Consider the following 16590-nt stretch of genomic DNA (forward strand, 5'->3'; position numbering starts at 1 on the left):
GTAACAAACATTATCAAGTGAAGCCGTGTAAGCTCCCGCGAACGCTACGGCCCGCTCGTAAAAATGACAAATGAGCTCGCATTACGACACACACGGTGTCCGCATAAACATGCCTTAATGTGCCTTAATACTTTCGAGATTTAAATTTAGTTTTTTTGTTTGGACTCCCTCGGTGTCTGTGTCATTGTGAATGACTTGGTAGTCAATGGTAGTTGTGGTCCAGCCTCTACTTATTCAGTAAATATGCATAGTCATAGAAGTGAAATTGTGTATAAAAAACCCTTACCCTTTTTTTCTTCTTGGGCGGAAACTGTCGAGAACAGAAAACCCGTAAAACCCTTTTTCCAAATGGACGGAGCATGCTTCTCTAAAAATATAATAATTATTTTTTGCAACTTTTTTAAATATCTGTTATAATGTATGGTTATATTTACAAAAGATCAAATTCATCTTACTCAACTAGCAAAATACATTTTAATTGTAACAGGCATTAATTTACATGTGAAAATTCAATTAATAAAACCGATTCCCAAGCGGTATACGGTATCAGGTAATTGGTATTGTTAAGCGATAGGTTATGGCCAGATTACGCCAGAATTAAACAATGGAACGTAAATGATCGTTCCAGTAAAATATGTGTGTCGTACGTGAACAATTGGCATAGCATAACGTTCAAAAGCGTCCCGTAGTGAAGCACTTAGCACTTAAATAATTTCTTATGTGTAAATAAGATGTAATGTTTTTCTATACATGAACAACAGTCTGTAGCGCAAATGCAGTCCGACCGCAAAGCCGATGCAACACTACACTGGATTAACTGGTTTGTTAGTTTTACAATGAATGTATTTCATAGTTAACCTCACATATTAGCTTCTAGGTATCCTACATATACAATTTAGTACGTACATACCGATTGCATCGTTATCTACGAACAAATAATGTCTACGGCTAGAATAATTTAGATATAGGTAATTCCCAAGCGAAATAACTAAAGCTCATAAATTTTGCATTATACTGCATTATGCTTTGAGTTCGTTTGAGTTATATTTACTAAAGTCATAGGAGAGATAATGTAACATTTCCTAAATTAGTATGATTTTGTTATATACCTATACCATATCGTCCCTCATTCATCATCAAGAAAACAAAGGCAGTTCGTAGTTTTTGAAAATTATTTTGTTTTCTTTACAAAGTTATAAAACCTGTTGCATAATAAAATACAAGCTAATACTATTAGTTAACGGTAGGCATAGTTAATGGTTAAATGTAAAATTAAAAGGACAATATAGATTGTAAAACAGCTGTTAGTTTTAAAACAAATAATACCCAGATGAACATTTTTTGTTAAAATTCTCCTGAAAAATCTTAAATCATGACTGAAATTTATTCACAGCTTTTAGAAGCGCTTTCCAGCATATCTCCCTGCTGCCGAGTACACAAAAGAACGGTTCTATAAAAAGAACAATCCTTTAAATATAACAATCCAGTGAAAGAATTGAAAAAGAACGGATGAAGTATTTTACAGCGCAACATGAACTCATAGAGTTAGCAGCGACAAGTAAAAATGTTATGTGCTCGAGTTTTATTAGTTTAGGATTTGCATTGCTGACGTTACTTTCGAGTGTGGATTTAAAATGCTATTCGAAATGATTAATGTTGTTTAAGTACGTTTTCTTATTTGGATAAGTGTTTCAAGGATAGGTTAATACAATCACATACGGTACAGTATGAAACTACCAAATACCTAAAAGAAAATATTAGATAAAATGAGTGACGCCGCTGCATTAATCCCGCTATTATGACATTAAACCCGTCACTCATTTTATCAAGGAATTTGACAAATACAGCGCCCAGCGTCCACGTCAAGGCCAAAGCACTCAGCAGTAACGTCGCAATAGTAATGTAGCCTGCAGTTGCCTTCTGAATGTCACCTTTACCGTCATTAGAATTTGAAGAAGTAGGGCCAAGGCGGAGGAAAGAGGTGGCTCAGTTCGAACAGTGGCTCGGTCACCCAAATATCGCCTCTCGTGTTGAAATTAGGTTGAGTGAGCCACTGTACCCGGCCTTTTTCTACCGAGCCACTGTTTCCTCCTTGACCCTTATACGTCAGTTCGTCATTTTGCATCACTCGCGTATATTATGCAGACAGTTGATTTAAAAAAAAAAACAACGGGTTGCACTCCGGGAGTGCCGACAGAAGTGAAAACTCAATAACTAGTCCAAAATGTCTGCAGCACTATGTATAATTGACCCATCCTCCTTTCTATTAAAAAACTTTAGTTCCGAAATTGCTGGCCAGTGAGCTTAAATTTGTAGCGTTAATTGTTTAAAATTCGAATAGAAATTATAAAGTTACCTTGCAGACCTCGCATCTAAATATATTTGGTCATGATATTTTGAGTTTTATTCACCAGTACTAGAGTTCACTTTTATTAGCGATTTCATCAAGATGTAGCTTTATTGAATTATATTGGAGTGATATAAAGTTATGTAACTGTGAGATCCTCGTATTTCAGCCCGTACAAGATTAGAACATTCAGCTTTATTGCTTAATATAAAAGTCCAGTTTTAAATAATTGACCTGTTTATGATACGTTATGACTAAAGTTCTTTGGTGAATAACATTGTCCGTCACACATGACGTCAGCGCGTTACGCGTTACGCTGTCTCGAGTTTATCATTTTTTCCCCACCTCAAAAAGTGCTCAGCGCCGCTAAAGAAGTTTTCACTTCAAAAATCAATGAGAGTCGAATGGCAAACCGTAACCGCGAGTAACCTGCGGTAGGCAACGAGATGTATACAATCTTTACAAGTTTACCCAGCACCGCACTACACTTTATGATCCGGAATTCAATATTCGATATCTGTTCACGATTTATGCATGTAAAGTCTGAATTGCGACTTTGTACTTTATGACAGGTTTTATGGTGTTGCACTTTATGGACTGGTTTGGAGTTGTGCCATTGTTTTGTCACTGGTTGTCACTGCGGTAGACACAGCTGGTGGTTTTGGCGTAGAGGTACATTCTCTTTATCGATAACTAAGACAAGTTTTGCAAACCGACAATTTTTTATACTTATTAAATGTTGATGACATGTTTTGATAAAAGGGTAAAAATAATAATTTGATCTAAGACATAACGCAAAAAAAAAATTCACAGATTTCGTGCCTCACACGACTATCGAGCACATTGGAAATGAATCTACGGAATTCGAAAAAATATTGTCGCTGAGCGACAAGAAAGTCTGGATAAGGAAAAAGTTACAAAATAAAACTACAACGTTGAATGATAATTATTTTATTCTTAAACTAACACAAGTATCCTGGACATAACGCATGTGAACAAACAAATTGCAAAATTTCCACATGAGTATCGAAGTTTGAATAATTGTCGCCGTAGCGCATAAGTATAGGTACATATTTCATTTTTCGATTAATAAGCAGGATATATTAATGTTCAACGTACAAGAAAATTATTACACGGCAAATCCGTAGTCAACTCGAGAAGTGGTAGCCACATCGCCGTTATCGTCACTCGAGTCTTGATCGGCAGCGGCCCATTTGCTGCAAGATATGAAATTTTCTTGACAGCAGTTTGACGCGACGAGAGATGACCATAACAGCGTTTGTATATGTTGCACCAAACCTGAGTTCCAATAGGTACTACCAGGGTTCAGCATCAGCTATCTTGGGTAATGCTCTACCATGTGATCATCATGACGAATCGGATGTCCAACACAGCGCGTGCCTATGTTGCACCAAACCTGAGTTCCGCTAGGTACAACCAGGGTTCAGCATCAGCTCTATCTTGGGTACTACTCTCCTAAGTGCTCATCAAGACGAGTTGGATGACCAAAACAGCGTGTGCCTATGTTGCAACAAACCTGAGTTCCTATAGGTACAGCCAGGGTTCAGCATCAGCTCTATCTTGGGTACTACTCTCCTAAGTGCTCATCGAGACGAGTCCGATGACCAAAACAGCGTGTGCTTATGTTGTATTAAACCCGAGCTCCACTAGGTACTGCCAGGGTTCAGGTTCAGGTTCAGGGATAAATGTCATGTGAAAAATGTCGTTCTGACTTTTTGACTATTTTAAGGTTAGGCTACAGGGCCAACCCTTAACCCGATCGTCTTTGTTTTAGGCTCAAATTGTAGCTGACTAAATTGTCCAGAGCCGTTTTTCTCAAATTTTTGATAACATTCTTCGTTTCCAAATTATCGAGCACCAAAATCAAAAATTCGGAAAAAATTTAATTTTATTTTCACTATTTCGACCATAACTTTTTTTGTTTTTGACTTTCTCGAATAATTATTTTTGCACCTTACAGCTTTCGTGATTATGCGTCTTTTGAGCCTATTTTTTAATATCATATCTTGACAACTTTCCGAGATATAAGGGGATCGCACTTTTTCGTGAAATCGGACCCTATACTGGAGCGAACGAAAAGACATTTCCAATGTCAAAATCGTTTTATAGACCTACCTACATTTTGTAGCTTGGTATATTCATTTATATACCTACCAAGATAGAAATTGTAGATTACATTCATTTTCATAATTGATTTGAGAAGCAACGCTACTAAAGTTGGAATCAAATAAAAATTCGTCTTTTAAACAACGTGCTCGCTGAGTTCTTAAGAATTTCGTTTTATCTTTATTTAACTTTAGAAGTATATCTTGTTTACTTTAATCAAACTCAAATGATAATTTATGGCGAAGCCTGCATGCGCTGTGGATCTGAAAGTACTTATGCTGTTGTTATTATGTTTTTTTTTGTCAGTAAATTATGTTTTGTTTATGATAATTTTATGTTTTGTATTAGATAAATGATAAAGAGAAATAATATTAAAATAGTAATTTCTTATAAATTAGGAATATATTGTAATATCTATTTTGCGATTTTTATTGGAATGTTTACGTTTAACGGTTTACTAATTGAGGTGTAAATCACTTGGTGCAATTCTTGTACCAATATATAATTAACAACGCATTAACGGTTGGTAGTAAATTAACACTTGTTGTTGTTTAACATTAAGGTCAGCGCATGAGTTACGCTTTCTTGACTTAACGGCTGAAATCATTTGATGATAAAATCATTATTGATTGGCATGTTTGAAAACATATAAGTATAGGTACTGGTGTGTATTTGACTTTCTTAATTATATGTCCTTGATTACGCTTACGATTTCTCAGAAGGGAAATTATATGTTAATGATCATGACATAACAGTATTTAAATGCAGTTTTACTTAAATTCTGAAGTCGGATTTTTCTATTTGTTTATTAGTTTATTTATATACGGGGTGGCTAAAAACGAAGTGCATTCCCGTTGCCAGGGAGGTTTTGGGATTATACTGAGCAACTTTTACTATGGGACCAACCTCGAAATCGCGAAAAAAATTTCGCTGTTCATACATTTTGGCTGGTTTATTTTCTATGGGAGGGTTGGTCCCATAGTAAAAATTGCTCAGTATAATCCCAAAACCTCCCTGGCAACGGGAATGCAGTTATGTTTTAGCCACCGTGTATAATAAGCCCTCTCGCGCATGAGAGGAGGCCTGTGCCCAGCACTGCATTGGGACATACCTATATAGGCTGAATTATTATATTTTATTATGTTATTATTTATACATAAATCCCAGCTAGTAAATAATCACCTGTTGCACGAGCTGCCTAAAACAATACATATAACCAACCACTTTGCATCATGCGTAAAACATCTTGTATCACCAAACGCGCTGAACATTAACACTAACTCTCCATCAGTCCATCACTATTCCTCGTATTTTGTAGGAAATTGTAGCATTATAACCATGTACCACTCGACACAACAAAATTGCATTCAAAGCAACTAGAAATGGCAAAGGAGCAAACTACTTTATTGAACACCGTGTTGTTTCCCACAGGGGTACGCGCGTCACTACGAGTTTTCATTGGAAACAGTCAGACTACAGAGCCAAAGAGACCCATTTAAACTTACAGATAGACCTAAATGATGTCAGTCGCACGTGCATTTCGCTAGTACTTGCCCGTACTATACTGTTTTAATACTACATCTTTTAATCTCATATAAACGGCTCTAACGATTTCGATGAAATTTGCTTATGGGGGTTTTCGGGGGCGATAAATCGATCTAGCTAGGTCTTATCTCTGGGAAAATGCGCATATTCGAGTTTTTATATGTTTTCCGAGCAAAGCTCGGTCATCCAGATATTACTATTTAAATGTCAAAATGTAACTTTGATGTGGCCTCCTAGTTTGTAAAAATAATAATTGACATACGGTGGCCACGAACTGTCATTCTGAACAGTATATCAAGCCTTCTGTAGGCGTATTCTGATTGTAATAACAGGTTATGAATTGGATCTGGGTTTGTTATGGATATGATTAGTCTGCAGTGGCAAAAGTTACGTTTCTGTTTGAAGAAACGTCACTTTTGACACTGACATATCCGGTCCACATCCGAAACTTTTGACGTATCTTAAAGTTAGTTTGAACCAACCAATAAACAAGTTGGGTGAGAATATATTTAAGTAGTACATAATTTATATAGTAATTTTAATTGCTGTCATGCAACTCTAATTGATTTCACCTAGATTTCGATATCGAGTTACAAAAGTAACAATCGGTTAAAGTGTAGGAAATGTCAGTGTTCGCAAATGTACTGCGACATTATTTCCGACCGGTATTGTTCGGGTAACTTACTGCAAAAACTTCCTACTACTGCAATACTATATTTAAATGGACGTATAAATTCTGCATTGGCGAATGTTACGTCTTGAATAAAAACGTAGCAATAAATTAACTAAGAAATTATTTTTCTGTGTTAATTAAATTTAAAAATATACAAATCGTCCATATATCACTAGTATTTAATAGTATTATACATGTTTAATTTTTTCGCGATAAATTGTTCAACATTTTTTAGTGAATTTGGATACGGCGAATATTTAGACTTTACTTATGTAAAGCCTAAATATTCGTGACATACAAGACATACATACAAGAGCAATGAATCAGTCGTCAGTTTTTATAGGAAATTCAATACAAATTGACACGTTTTTTTGCTCTTGACCGTAATAGATGTAAGTACCACTCTGAACTATGGGCCCGATTCGGATTTTGAAATAGACATCTATTAGATATCTTTTAGACATCACCAAGATACGATAACGATATGTTAAAAATATGACATTTGCGCGATTCTGGACATACTCTTGAACGATTTCCTCAGGATATGACTTAGAGATCCAATTGACATCTAATAGATATCTTACGCTATCTGACGTAAAAGTGACATTGGTTGCCCGAATTGCGCTGCAAAAGAGAACTAGTTGATATCTAAACTATAACGTATCTAGAATGGATCTAGTACGTGTCGTCTCTTGTGAATATCTTGAAGTTCGAATACGGCAGTTACCAAGCGTAACAGTCATAACCATACACTCGAAATTACGGTAAACAATTAAATAAGTTTTTTTTAATACTGTTTTTTATGTAAAAGGAAATAAGAGAGTTAAAGGCTTAAGGATATTATTTCGGAATACCTACCTATATTTTTACACTAATTCTGAATGAAAACAAAAACAGGAAATACCTTGATAACGTACCTTTGTTCATTGAAATAAATATTCAGTCTTATATACTTCCATAATTATTTTACATATATTTTTTTCATACATATTATTTAACATCCAACATAATTTCGGCTGCCAAGTTTCCGACTAGGTATAATATTTTCATTCCACCAACATTGCCGCTACACTGGAAACGCTGCAAAAACTTAAATTACACGTCAGTTGCGTCGCCTCGTGTGAAAGATGCACATTGTTCTCAAATGAATGAATATTTTTCAAAACTTTCTGTAAAATAAAAAAAATTAGAAATGTAATTGCGCCGTGTATAAAACTGCCTCCCGGGACACTAGAAATGACATTATAAGCATTTTTGTCTTAATATAGTTTTTATTTTTCTTCTTTAGTACCTACTAAAGGTTAGAGGTTAGAGTAATACCTTTAGTCCTTTCAGTTGATACTACTTTTTTTATATGTAACTTATCCATAACAAATTTTATATTATTTCCATGTGTGACCAGATGATTCTGCGAGGTTGCAAATCTGACAGATTTACCAGATCTGTCTGCCAAGTTGAGAAAACAAACATGGTATTCAAGGCATTTTGACATTTTTGTCACCCTCTTACTACGTTACCTTTTTAAGAAAAGAAAAACAAAAATTAACTTATAACATTTAGTTTCCTTAAATGTCCCTACTTCATACTCCGAAGTTAACGGAGTTCAATATAAACACACACCTACAGGTATAGCAGGTGGTAGACAATAATGGTATTTACTATTAAATACTTACTATTTAATTCGTGACTGGCCTAAGGCTACAAAGTGATTGGAATAATCAGTTAAGAAATGGGCATGACTAAGATAATTTACCTGACTATAGCAAATAAAGTTTAATCGCAAAAACAATCGTATTTCTCCGTATACATTTATAACTGCATACATTTATAACTATATCTATAAGATAACAAGCTCTACAACGGCCCGATTCGAACTTTAAGATACGTTAGTTAATAGATCCAGAAACAATATGGATTCGATATGTCAGTGTCAAATCTGACCTTTCTTCAATCAAAAACGTCACTTTTGACACTGACAGGTCTAATCCATATCGTTTCTAGATCTATTAATTGACGTATCTTAAAGTTCGAATCGGGCAGCAAGTCCCAATGCTGCAATGCTCGGTATCAATGTCGCCGCAGTCATATATCAGACATTTACAAAGCCCGAGTTGAGGCGAACGCCATCAAAAATTCAGGCCCGCACTATAAAGCGGCCATAACAGTTCTCATACCTGCGTTGTGGAACATAAAACAGGTGAATTCCCTCTGCGGCTGCGCCAATATTGTTATGGCGGCTCAAATGTTGCGAAAAAACATAATGCTGGGCTCGAAGCGTTACTGCTGGAGGTTTAGTCGATTGTTCTACTTACGTGTGAAAAATTGGGAGTACCAATATTAAGAAAAATGCAGTTCCATTTCATAAAAAAACTCAACTCAAATAATTTGAAAATAGAAAATAAGACGATGAAACGAAAAATGCTCGATACTATTAGGGTTTAAATATTTTACATAATTTAATCGGTTATCTATCTATAATGTCAGCCACGTTGGGATCCAATCTCAGAGCTTGGCCACATCATTTTGTTACCAGTTAAGTTTATCGCTGATTCACCTACAAAATTAATAATTTTACTGTATAAAGCGAAAAGATGGTGTTTAGGTACTGTTTACTAACTGTGAAGCAAACTTCTCATCCCTCAGCTATTACCTCAATAAATTTACTGGAAATGAATATCGTATCATATTTTTTCCAGACTATCCTGGAAGGAGTAATTAAAATAGATTTAGTGCCATAATTAACAAATAATATTTAAGGAGCTATTGTAGAATAAGCGTCTAAAAATATAAGTTGACATTTCGCGTAGTACCACTTCATTACGGAGCAGCGGTGTTAGAGAAAACTCGAAAATATCAGAACTGTAAACAAGATGGAAATAACAACTTACTGAACACTGCATGAATAGAGATGCTCCATTTCTCCCCTTTTAATAATAAAATACAGATGGAACGAAATGGGATTCGTTTCGTGTATATTTTTATACATTTCATAAATGTAGTTTCCATATTAGATCAATGTGTATTTATGATACAAGGCAACAATACGAATAAATTGTAGAGTTAATAGCATGGACATGCACCAAACGTGACTTACGTACTTAGGGCAAATAGTCTCTTTCAACCAAAGACAGGAACCAAGGACAGCCAAAGAGGTCGAAAGACGGATCCAAAACGCTTGGAAGAGCTACTGGTCTCTTAAGGAGCTATTGAAGGGAGACCTTCCATTAGCTCTTAAGCGTAGACTCGTCGACATGTGTATATTGCCAATCCTCACTTACGGTGCTCAAACGTGGTCTCTTACCGAGTTACAAAATACCAAACTGAAGGTTTGCCAAAGAGCTATGGAGCGCAACATGCTTGGGGTGAAAAGGATTGACTGGATCCGAAACACTACGTTGCACACCAAAACAGGCATCGTCGACGTTGGGGTGAAAACCGCCAGGCTCAAGTGGGACTGGGCAGGCCATGTACGACGTATGCACCCACAGAGATGGGCTAAACTAGCCACGGAGTGGGTGCCACAATGTAAACGCCGGCAAGGTCGGCCTAAGAGGAGATGGCGGGATGACTTGGACACATTTCTCAGCAACTGGACAGATGCTGCACTTAATCGGGAGGATTGGAAGTCTAGGGGGAGGCCTTTGCCCAGCAGTGGGATACCTTATAGGCTCATTAAAAAAAAATAGCATGGACTTAATAATGATATATCTCTACTGAATTCGATGTAAGGGATTATAAGTGCATGGAAATATCAACAAAAAATCATGAAATCTACAATTTTATTATGAATTAATCTCCTTTTCGTTCACTTCGAGATTATTTTCTATAATTCCTTGGGACTCGTATCAAATATTAAATTGCTTCGATAAAAAAATAACATAAGCTTTGATCATATGCATCCTTTTATGGGTACATATATATTATATGTTATTTTTATATTTTAATAAAATGAAGGTATTATATAAATTTAGTATGTTATAAATTATTTGGTAAGATAGTTAGGTACATATTTTTAAATCATGAAATAAAAACAGATCGGGCGCGGCAAAAAACACAAAAATTAGGTATCCAACTAATCCAATATTTTCATAATTTTGTTGAGATAATTTTTTATAACTAGCAACAAATTCGTATTGTTTCAACTACAGGACTATGAGAGGTTCAACGTAAAGAATCGGCCTAATAATTAAAATTCATGAATGATTAAATATAGCCTTGCAAATCCTTAACAATATCAGTTGAACTTGACTAGTTCCCAATACGAGCTAGCCTTTATAATCAAGATCACGTGGAATATTTCTTGAAATGTAATTACTTATACTTAGACATTTCTTAATGTAATGAATTTAGTCGGAAGTTAGTTTCAGATTTCCCTCGAGTGTTTGGATTTCACAGCTAAAAATAAATTAATTAAATTTACTAGCCTGAATGTAATTTCATTGTATAAATACTTAATAATATTTCTGAGGATGACATAGGAATTGGGAATTTGAAGAACATTATACTCGTAGGTACCTAATACATTTGAAACTATGGGCCGGGTAAGTAGGGATCCGTTTCGGGCACACGTAAGTGTTTTGTTAGCTTAAAATAGATACCTTTTCTCTGAAAATAACTGTTCTAAATTTACAGTGTGATTTGTGGCAACTATGATGTTGCCACGAGAGGCTTTCATTTTGCAAAATGTCTTCTTAAAATATTCTATCTAAAGAAGAAGTTTTGAAACACCTCTGTGTTTTGTTATACTTTAAGCTGTTATTTAAACTATAACAAATGAACAAATGTTTAGTTGCAACACTGTATTTTTCGGTTACAGATGAATAGGAGATATTGCAGCCAAAATCAATAAAATGCATCAGTGCACATATATTGTTGTTAGCGCATCGTCATTAAACGTACCTATAACCTAACCAGTGAAAGGCTCCACTGAATTGAAAAGATAAGATTTTGCAATTAGCCGCCGTTAGATCTTTCGCACGTTTATGAATAAACCTAAGACTAAGGACACGCCACCCGCTTACCGCTCAGGCGAATGTAGTTGAACGCGCGCTCACGGTGAAACAGCACTTGCCAGAGTTATGCGACTGTTATAGTGCCTCAGTGAACTCGGTTTAAACTCAGTGACGATGGCCTCTCAGTGGTTTCCACCCGACATAAGCCAAATATGTGCTGAAGCAACGGCACCGCTTACCCAATGTTCCCAAACAGGGTTCCTCTATTTGACCCTTCTTGCACAACTGTTCGGACGCTCAATAGATGACGACGCTTACCCTAGAAGAAACCCATACTTGAATGCTCCTAGCTCGATCGGGTCAAGTTTTGAAACAAGTTTTCTACAGCCGTTGCAAGTTCCATTAGGACCGACACCTTTAAAATTAAACCCGGAAATTAACGCGCGTCCCTTAGGCCCTCTCTTGCCAAGCTCCACAATCAATCAATACAAATCACCGAATGGTAAAAGTTATCTCATGCAAACGTTCTATTTGAAACCGGATAAACAGGAGCCTAAATTCGAATTCGGGAGGAAATTCGAGCATCCGTATTCGAAGTTTGATAAACCGTTTGAGTTCGGATTTAATGAAAACAGATATTTTGATCCGGATATAGCTGACTCTAAGAAAATACCGGTGGCTGTAGAGAAGAAAACGATGAAACGCAGAAAAAAAAGACAGGCGCCAGAAGAATATGACTTCATCATAGTCGGTGCCGGATCGGCGGGGTGTGTTCTCGCAAATCGTTTATCTGAAGTTAAGAAGTGGAAGGTATGTTATTTCTATATTTGCACAATTATCTAAATCTCTCTATATCTATCTTCTAACTATAAATTATTGGCAATTAAATAAGCTAGAGCAAGTCCTTTTTACTCCCATGAGTTAGGTATAGCCTTTTTTTAATTATGTCACTAACTCATACGACTCACTGTTCTTGGTTCTGGTAAAAATCCTGGGTTTAAGAAATGGACACATATAAATAATATGAAAGATTTACTAGTTGTGCACAATAGTAATCTATTTGAAATAAAAAAAACTATTTGCATTAGTTGCAAAATTGATGGGCTATAATTTGTATTGAAATATTCCTCACGATTAAATAAATAATACTGTAATGGCATGAGTACAGCCGGAGCGGCTAACAACTTTAGGAGTAGCTCTCGTATGGACGGCGGGGGCGATCCTTCTATTTGTCCGTTCGGAGAAAATCACATAACATATACAGCGACCTATAGTTTACGTCTACGACTATGTAGAAGAGTAAAAGTGAACTCGGAACAGTGCATTGTAATGCAACAATGCCCCACTTTTTATATGGGAATTAACGCATATATGCGGTGCTGTGGGAGACTGCATTGCGAAATAATGATTTAACAATACACATTTAATGATTTTAATTATATTGTGTTACTTATCTGGCTACTAAGTTATTTGTAAATGCATTATGTATATTGACATACTCATATCGTAAGAGCATTTTATGAAATGTTTGGTACCTGGTTTCGTAAGAGATGGCAGTATGATATTGATAGTAAAATTTAATAAGAACCTACCGAATTGTTCAAGTAAAATGGTAAATAAATAGTAATAGTTCATAATAAAATGTGTACCTAGTAAAAATGTACTAGGTACTGATGGCTTAAAGTGACACCAAATTTGTGTGACACCTTGTGTACTGGTTATTGCTATTTTTTATGCCTATACAATCGGGTTCCTGGCATGATACATCAGTCAAGTTCCGTGTTTAAAAATAAAGGTATGAGATTATAAAACGTAGTTACATTTTAAAACGACGGTTGATTTTAGCGTAGGTACATAATTGTATGATAAAACGTATTTCTCTAATTGAAAGGAAAGTACAGTTTAAGCTTTTAATAAGAACATTTCGAGTTGGAATCTTTTATCTTACCGTATAAAAGTATCTCAAACCATTTAACATGAACGCTTAAGGAAATTCAGAAGACACGACGAGAAAACCCGTAAAGAAATAAGAAACTGCGTTCCTGAAAAGAAAAACTATTATTCTCACTCGCGATATCGTTTACTCAGATCGTCTTTAAATTAGTATGTCCGTACTAAACTTGGGCTTGAAGATATAGATGTACTGGATATGAATGAAACATTTATTTATTATCATATCATATCATATAATTACACACAACTTTCGGCGCGATTCGGGAAATGAATTAGAGATTAACTAGATACTATATAGTAAAGATAATTAACATTCTTATTTCATATCTAGTGAATATCTAATTCATTTCCCGAATCGCGGCGCCTGCCGCGATAAGGTATCTTTTGCCGTGGTATATATACATATCTTTACTATTTCATATCTAGTGAATCTCTAATTCATTTCTCGAATCGAGCCGTTTGTCCGCGGGGAAGTCGTTAAGTAGCCATAAACACACAGACAGACCCTCAGCTTTTTGAAAACGTTTCCAAAAATCTCCTGGAGGGGCATTCGTACTGCAAAAATCTGATCTTGATTGGATATTTGTTTGACATTACTCGCCAAACATCTCGCTCGTACTAAAAGCTGTACGAGTACCGTAGACCGGGGTGACTTTGGAAAATTTGGGGTTACTTTGATAGATTTAAAACAGCCCTAGAATTACCATTATTCATTATTTACTGAAATTGTTCCTGAAACTAGTTAGATTACTTTATATTCATATTCACCTACTGTAAAAAATCTCGCATAAATATATATTATGGCTTAAAAACTAGAATTTTAAAGTCGCCCCTGCATTTGAAAGTCACCCCGGTCAATGGTATCTAAGATTAAATCGAAGAGAATAAATCATGTTTATAAAAGTATTAAAAACCGGACAAGTGCGAGTCGGACTCGCCCACCGTGGGTTCCGTACTTTTTAATATTTGTTGTAATAGCGGCGAAAGAAAAACATCATCTGTGAAATTTTCAACTGTCTAGCTATCACGGTTCATGAGATACAGCCTGGTGACAGAGAGGCAGACGGACGGACAGACGGACAGTGGAGTCTTAGTAAAAGGGTCCCGTTTTTACCCTTTGGGTACGGAACCCTTAAAATGCTCTGCTAAGGTTTCTGGCAGTATTAGGACAGTAAAATGAAGCGCTAGCACCCCTTTAAAAAATCTTGACACTTCCATAAACACCATTGTTGTTCTTAGTGTCGCTTCCAGCAAAACGCCTCTTCCGCAGTAAAACTAAAACAATGAGAGTTGGTCTCAAAGCGAAAAACTTGTACAATTGCAGTTTGCGAGTTTTGTCTGAACTGTATTCTCTGTCTCTACAAGCTTAGGTACTTAATAGTTGTAGATACACCTACAGTGTAAGCTAAATAGGTTTGCAACAATTTTGCTGCTTTCATAGTATTTTTTTTAATTATTTAATATATTTAATGTAGGTAACAGAACTAAAAAAATATTGTACATCACGTTCGAAAACCAATAGAGACAGACCAAGCTAACGCTGCATAAATGCGGGAATGGAATCATGAATGTCAAATATCCATGATAATATGATGTTTATAAATACTTGGAAAATAATAAGCGTATGCAATGGCAAAACAACAACCTTGCGACATTGACGAGTCTTTGACGCTAAACAAAGAAGGTTACATCTTTCTTTAAATATAAGACCCAGGTAGGAAAATCAAATCAATCAACGCAGTAAGTGTATCATATAGTGTGAAACCTTTTCGACTTAAGGATGACTCACGTTAGACCGGGCCGTGTCCGGACCGGAGCTTCCGGGGCTTACTTTTCTATGACATGACAGTGGATCACGTGGTGCTTTCCATAGAAAACGATGCGCCGGAAGTTCCGGCCCGGACCCGGCTCGGTTTAACGTGAGTCATCCTTTAATATTTTAAGGTAATGAACGTAACTACAGGGACAACGATATCGTAAAAACCGGCCAAGTGCGAGTCAGACTCGCGCACGAAGTATTGCGTACCATTAAGCAAATAACGGCAAAAAAGTCAAGTTGTATGGGAGCCCCATTTAAATATTTATTATAATATATGTATTCTGGGTTTAGTATTTGTTGTTATAGCGGCAACAGAAATACATCATCTGTGAAAATTTCAACTGTCTATCACGGTTTATGAGATACAGCCTGGTGACAGACAGACGGACAGCGGAGTCTTAATAATAGGATCCCGACCATCCCGTTTTTACCCTTTGGCTATGGAACCCTAAAACGACCATATTTAAAGAAAACGGTCACTCGGCTGTCGTGTTACGTTACGACCGCGCGTTATTGTCTGATCGCATCAGTAAGAATTAATTACTGCATTGCACTTCAATTATGTTGTAATTAGAATGTAACCTTTAGGAATCTGTAACATGATTTCCCATACATTATGTGAAAATTTTTTAATCGTTCATTCTTTCCGGACCTTAATTGACGACACTTACAGAAATAGAAAAGCCAGAAGCTATATTCGGCCACGGTCTATCCAATGACAGTTTTTTGTTACTATCGGACCCTTCGTTAAATGTTACTAAATCAATATTAACAGCAAACGAGGGCAAGCAAAAACAGAATCTCTATTGTTTTTTTAAATTAAGTGGTCATGGGCATGGATTTCCGAAAAGTAACGCCTGGTTCTATTCATTATTTACACTACATGTAATACATTTAATTGAATGTTAAATAATTATAAGTATATTAAGTCTATTGGTATATTATCAGAATATACCAATAAGGGGGATTAATTATTACAAAAAATTCAAATTATTTTGGAAGGTTTATAGTGTTTCCCTTTTATTTATTTGTTTGACTTTCAGTGGCGTGTAGGGAGAAATATTTTTTGTATCTAACTTTACCACAAAGTTCGGTAATTAGGTAAATAGTTTCTGAGCGAAATGTGAACGCATGTACTTGTACAGATCCGATTCTACCATGTTGACTACGGAAA

At 35.9% G+C, this 16590-nt stretch overlaps 1 protein-coding gene across 2 annotated transcripts in view; it reads left to right on the forward strand.

Annotated features, from left to right (window-relative positions):
• Positions 1–11501: 11501 nt before the first annotated feature.
• The window catches only part of LOC134802425 (glucose dehydrogenase [FAD, quinone]-like), a 37145-nt gene continuing 32056 nt past the window's right edge, over positions 11502–16590 (forward strand). Inside the window, exon 1 of one of the 2 annotated variants that reach the window (XM_063775089.1) lies at positions 11502–12454. In XM_063775089.1, coding sequence (XP_063631159.1) covers positions 11819–12454 — 636 coding nt within the window. In that variant the 5' untranslated portion in view covers positions 11502–11818. The remainder of the gene's footprint in view (positions 12455–16590) is intronic. The other variant, XM_063775097.1, reaches the window with a different exon arrangement.

Source organism: Cydia splendana, chromosome 2 (genome assembly GCF_910591565.1).
Source record: "Cydia splendana chromosome 2, ilCydSple1.2, whole genome shotgun sequence".
NCBI lineage: Eukaryota > Metazoa > Arthropoda > Insecta > Lepidoptera > Tortricidae > Cydia > Cydia splendana.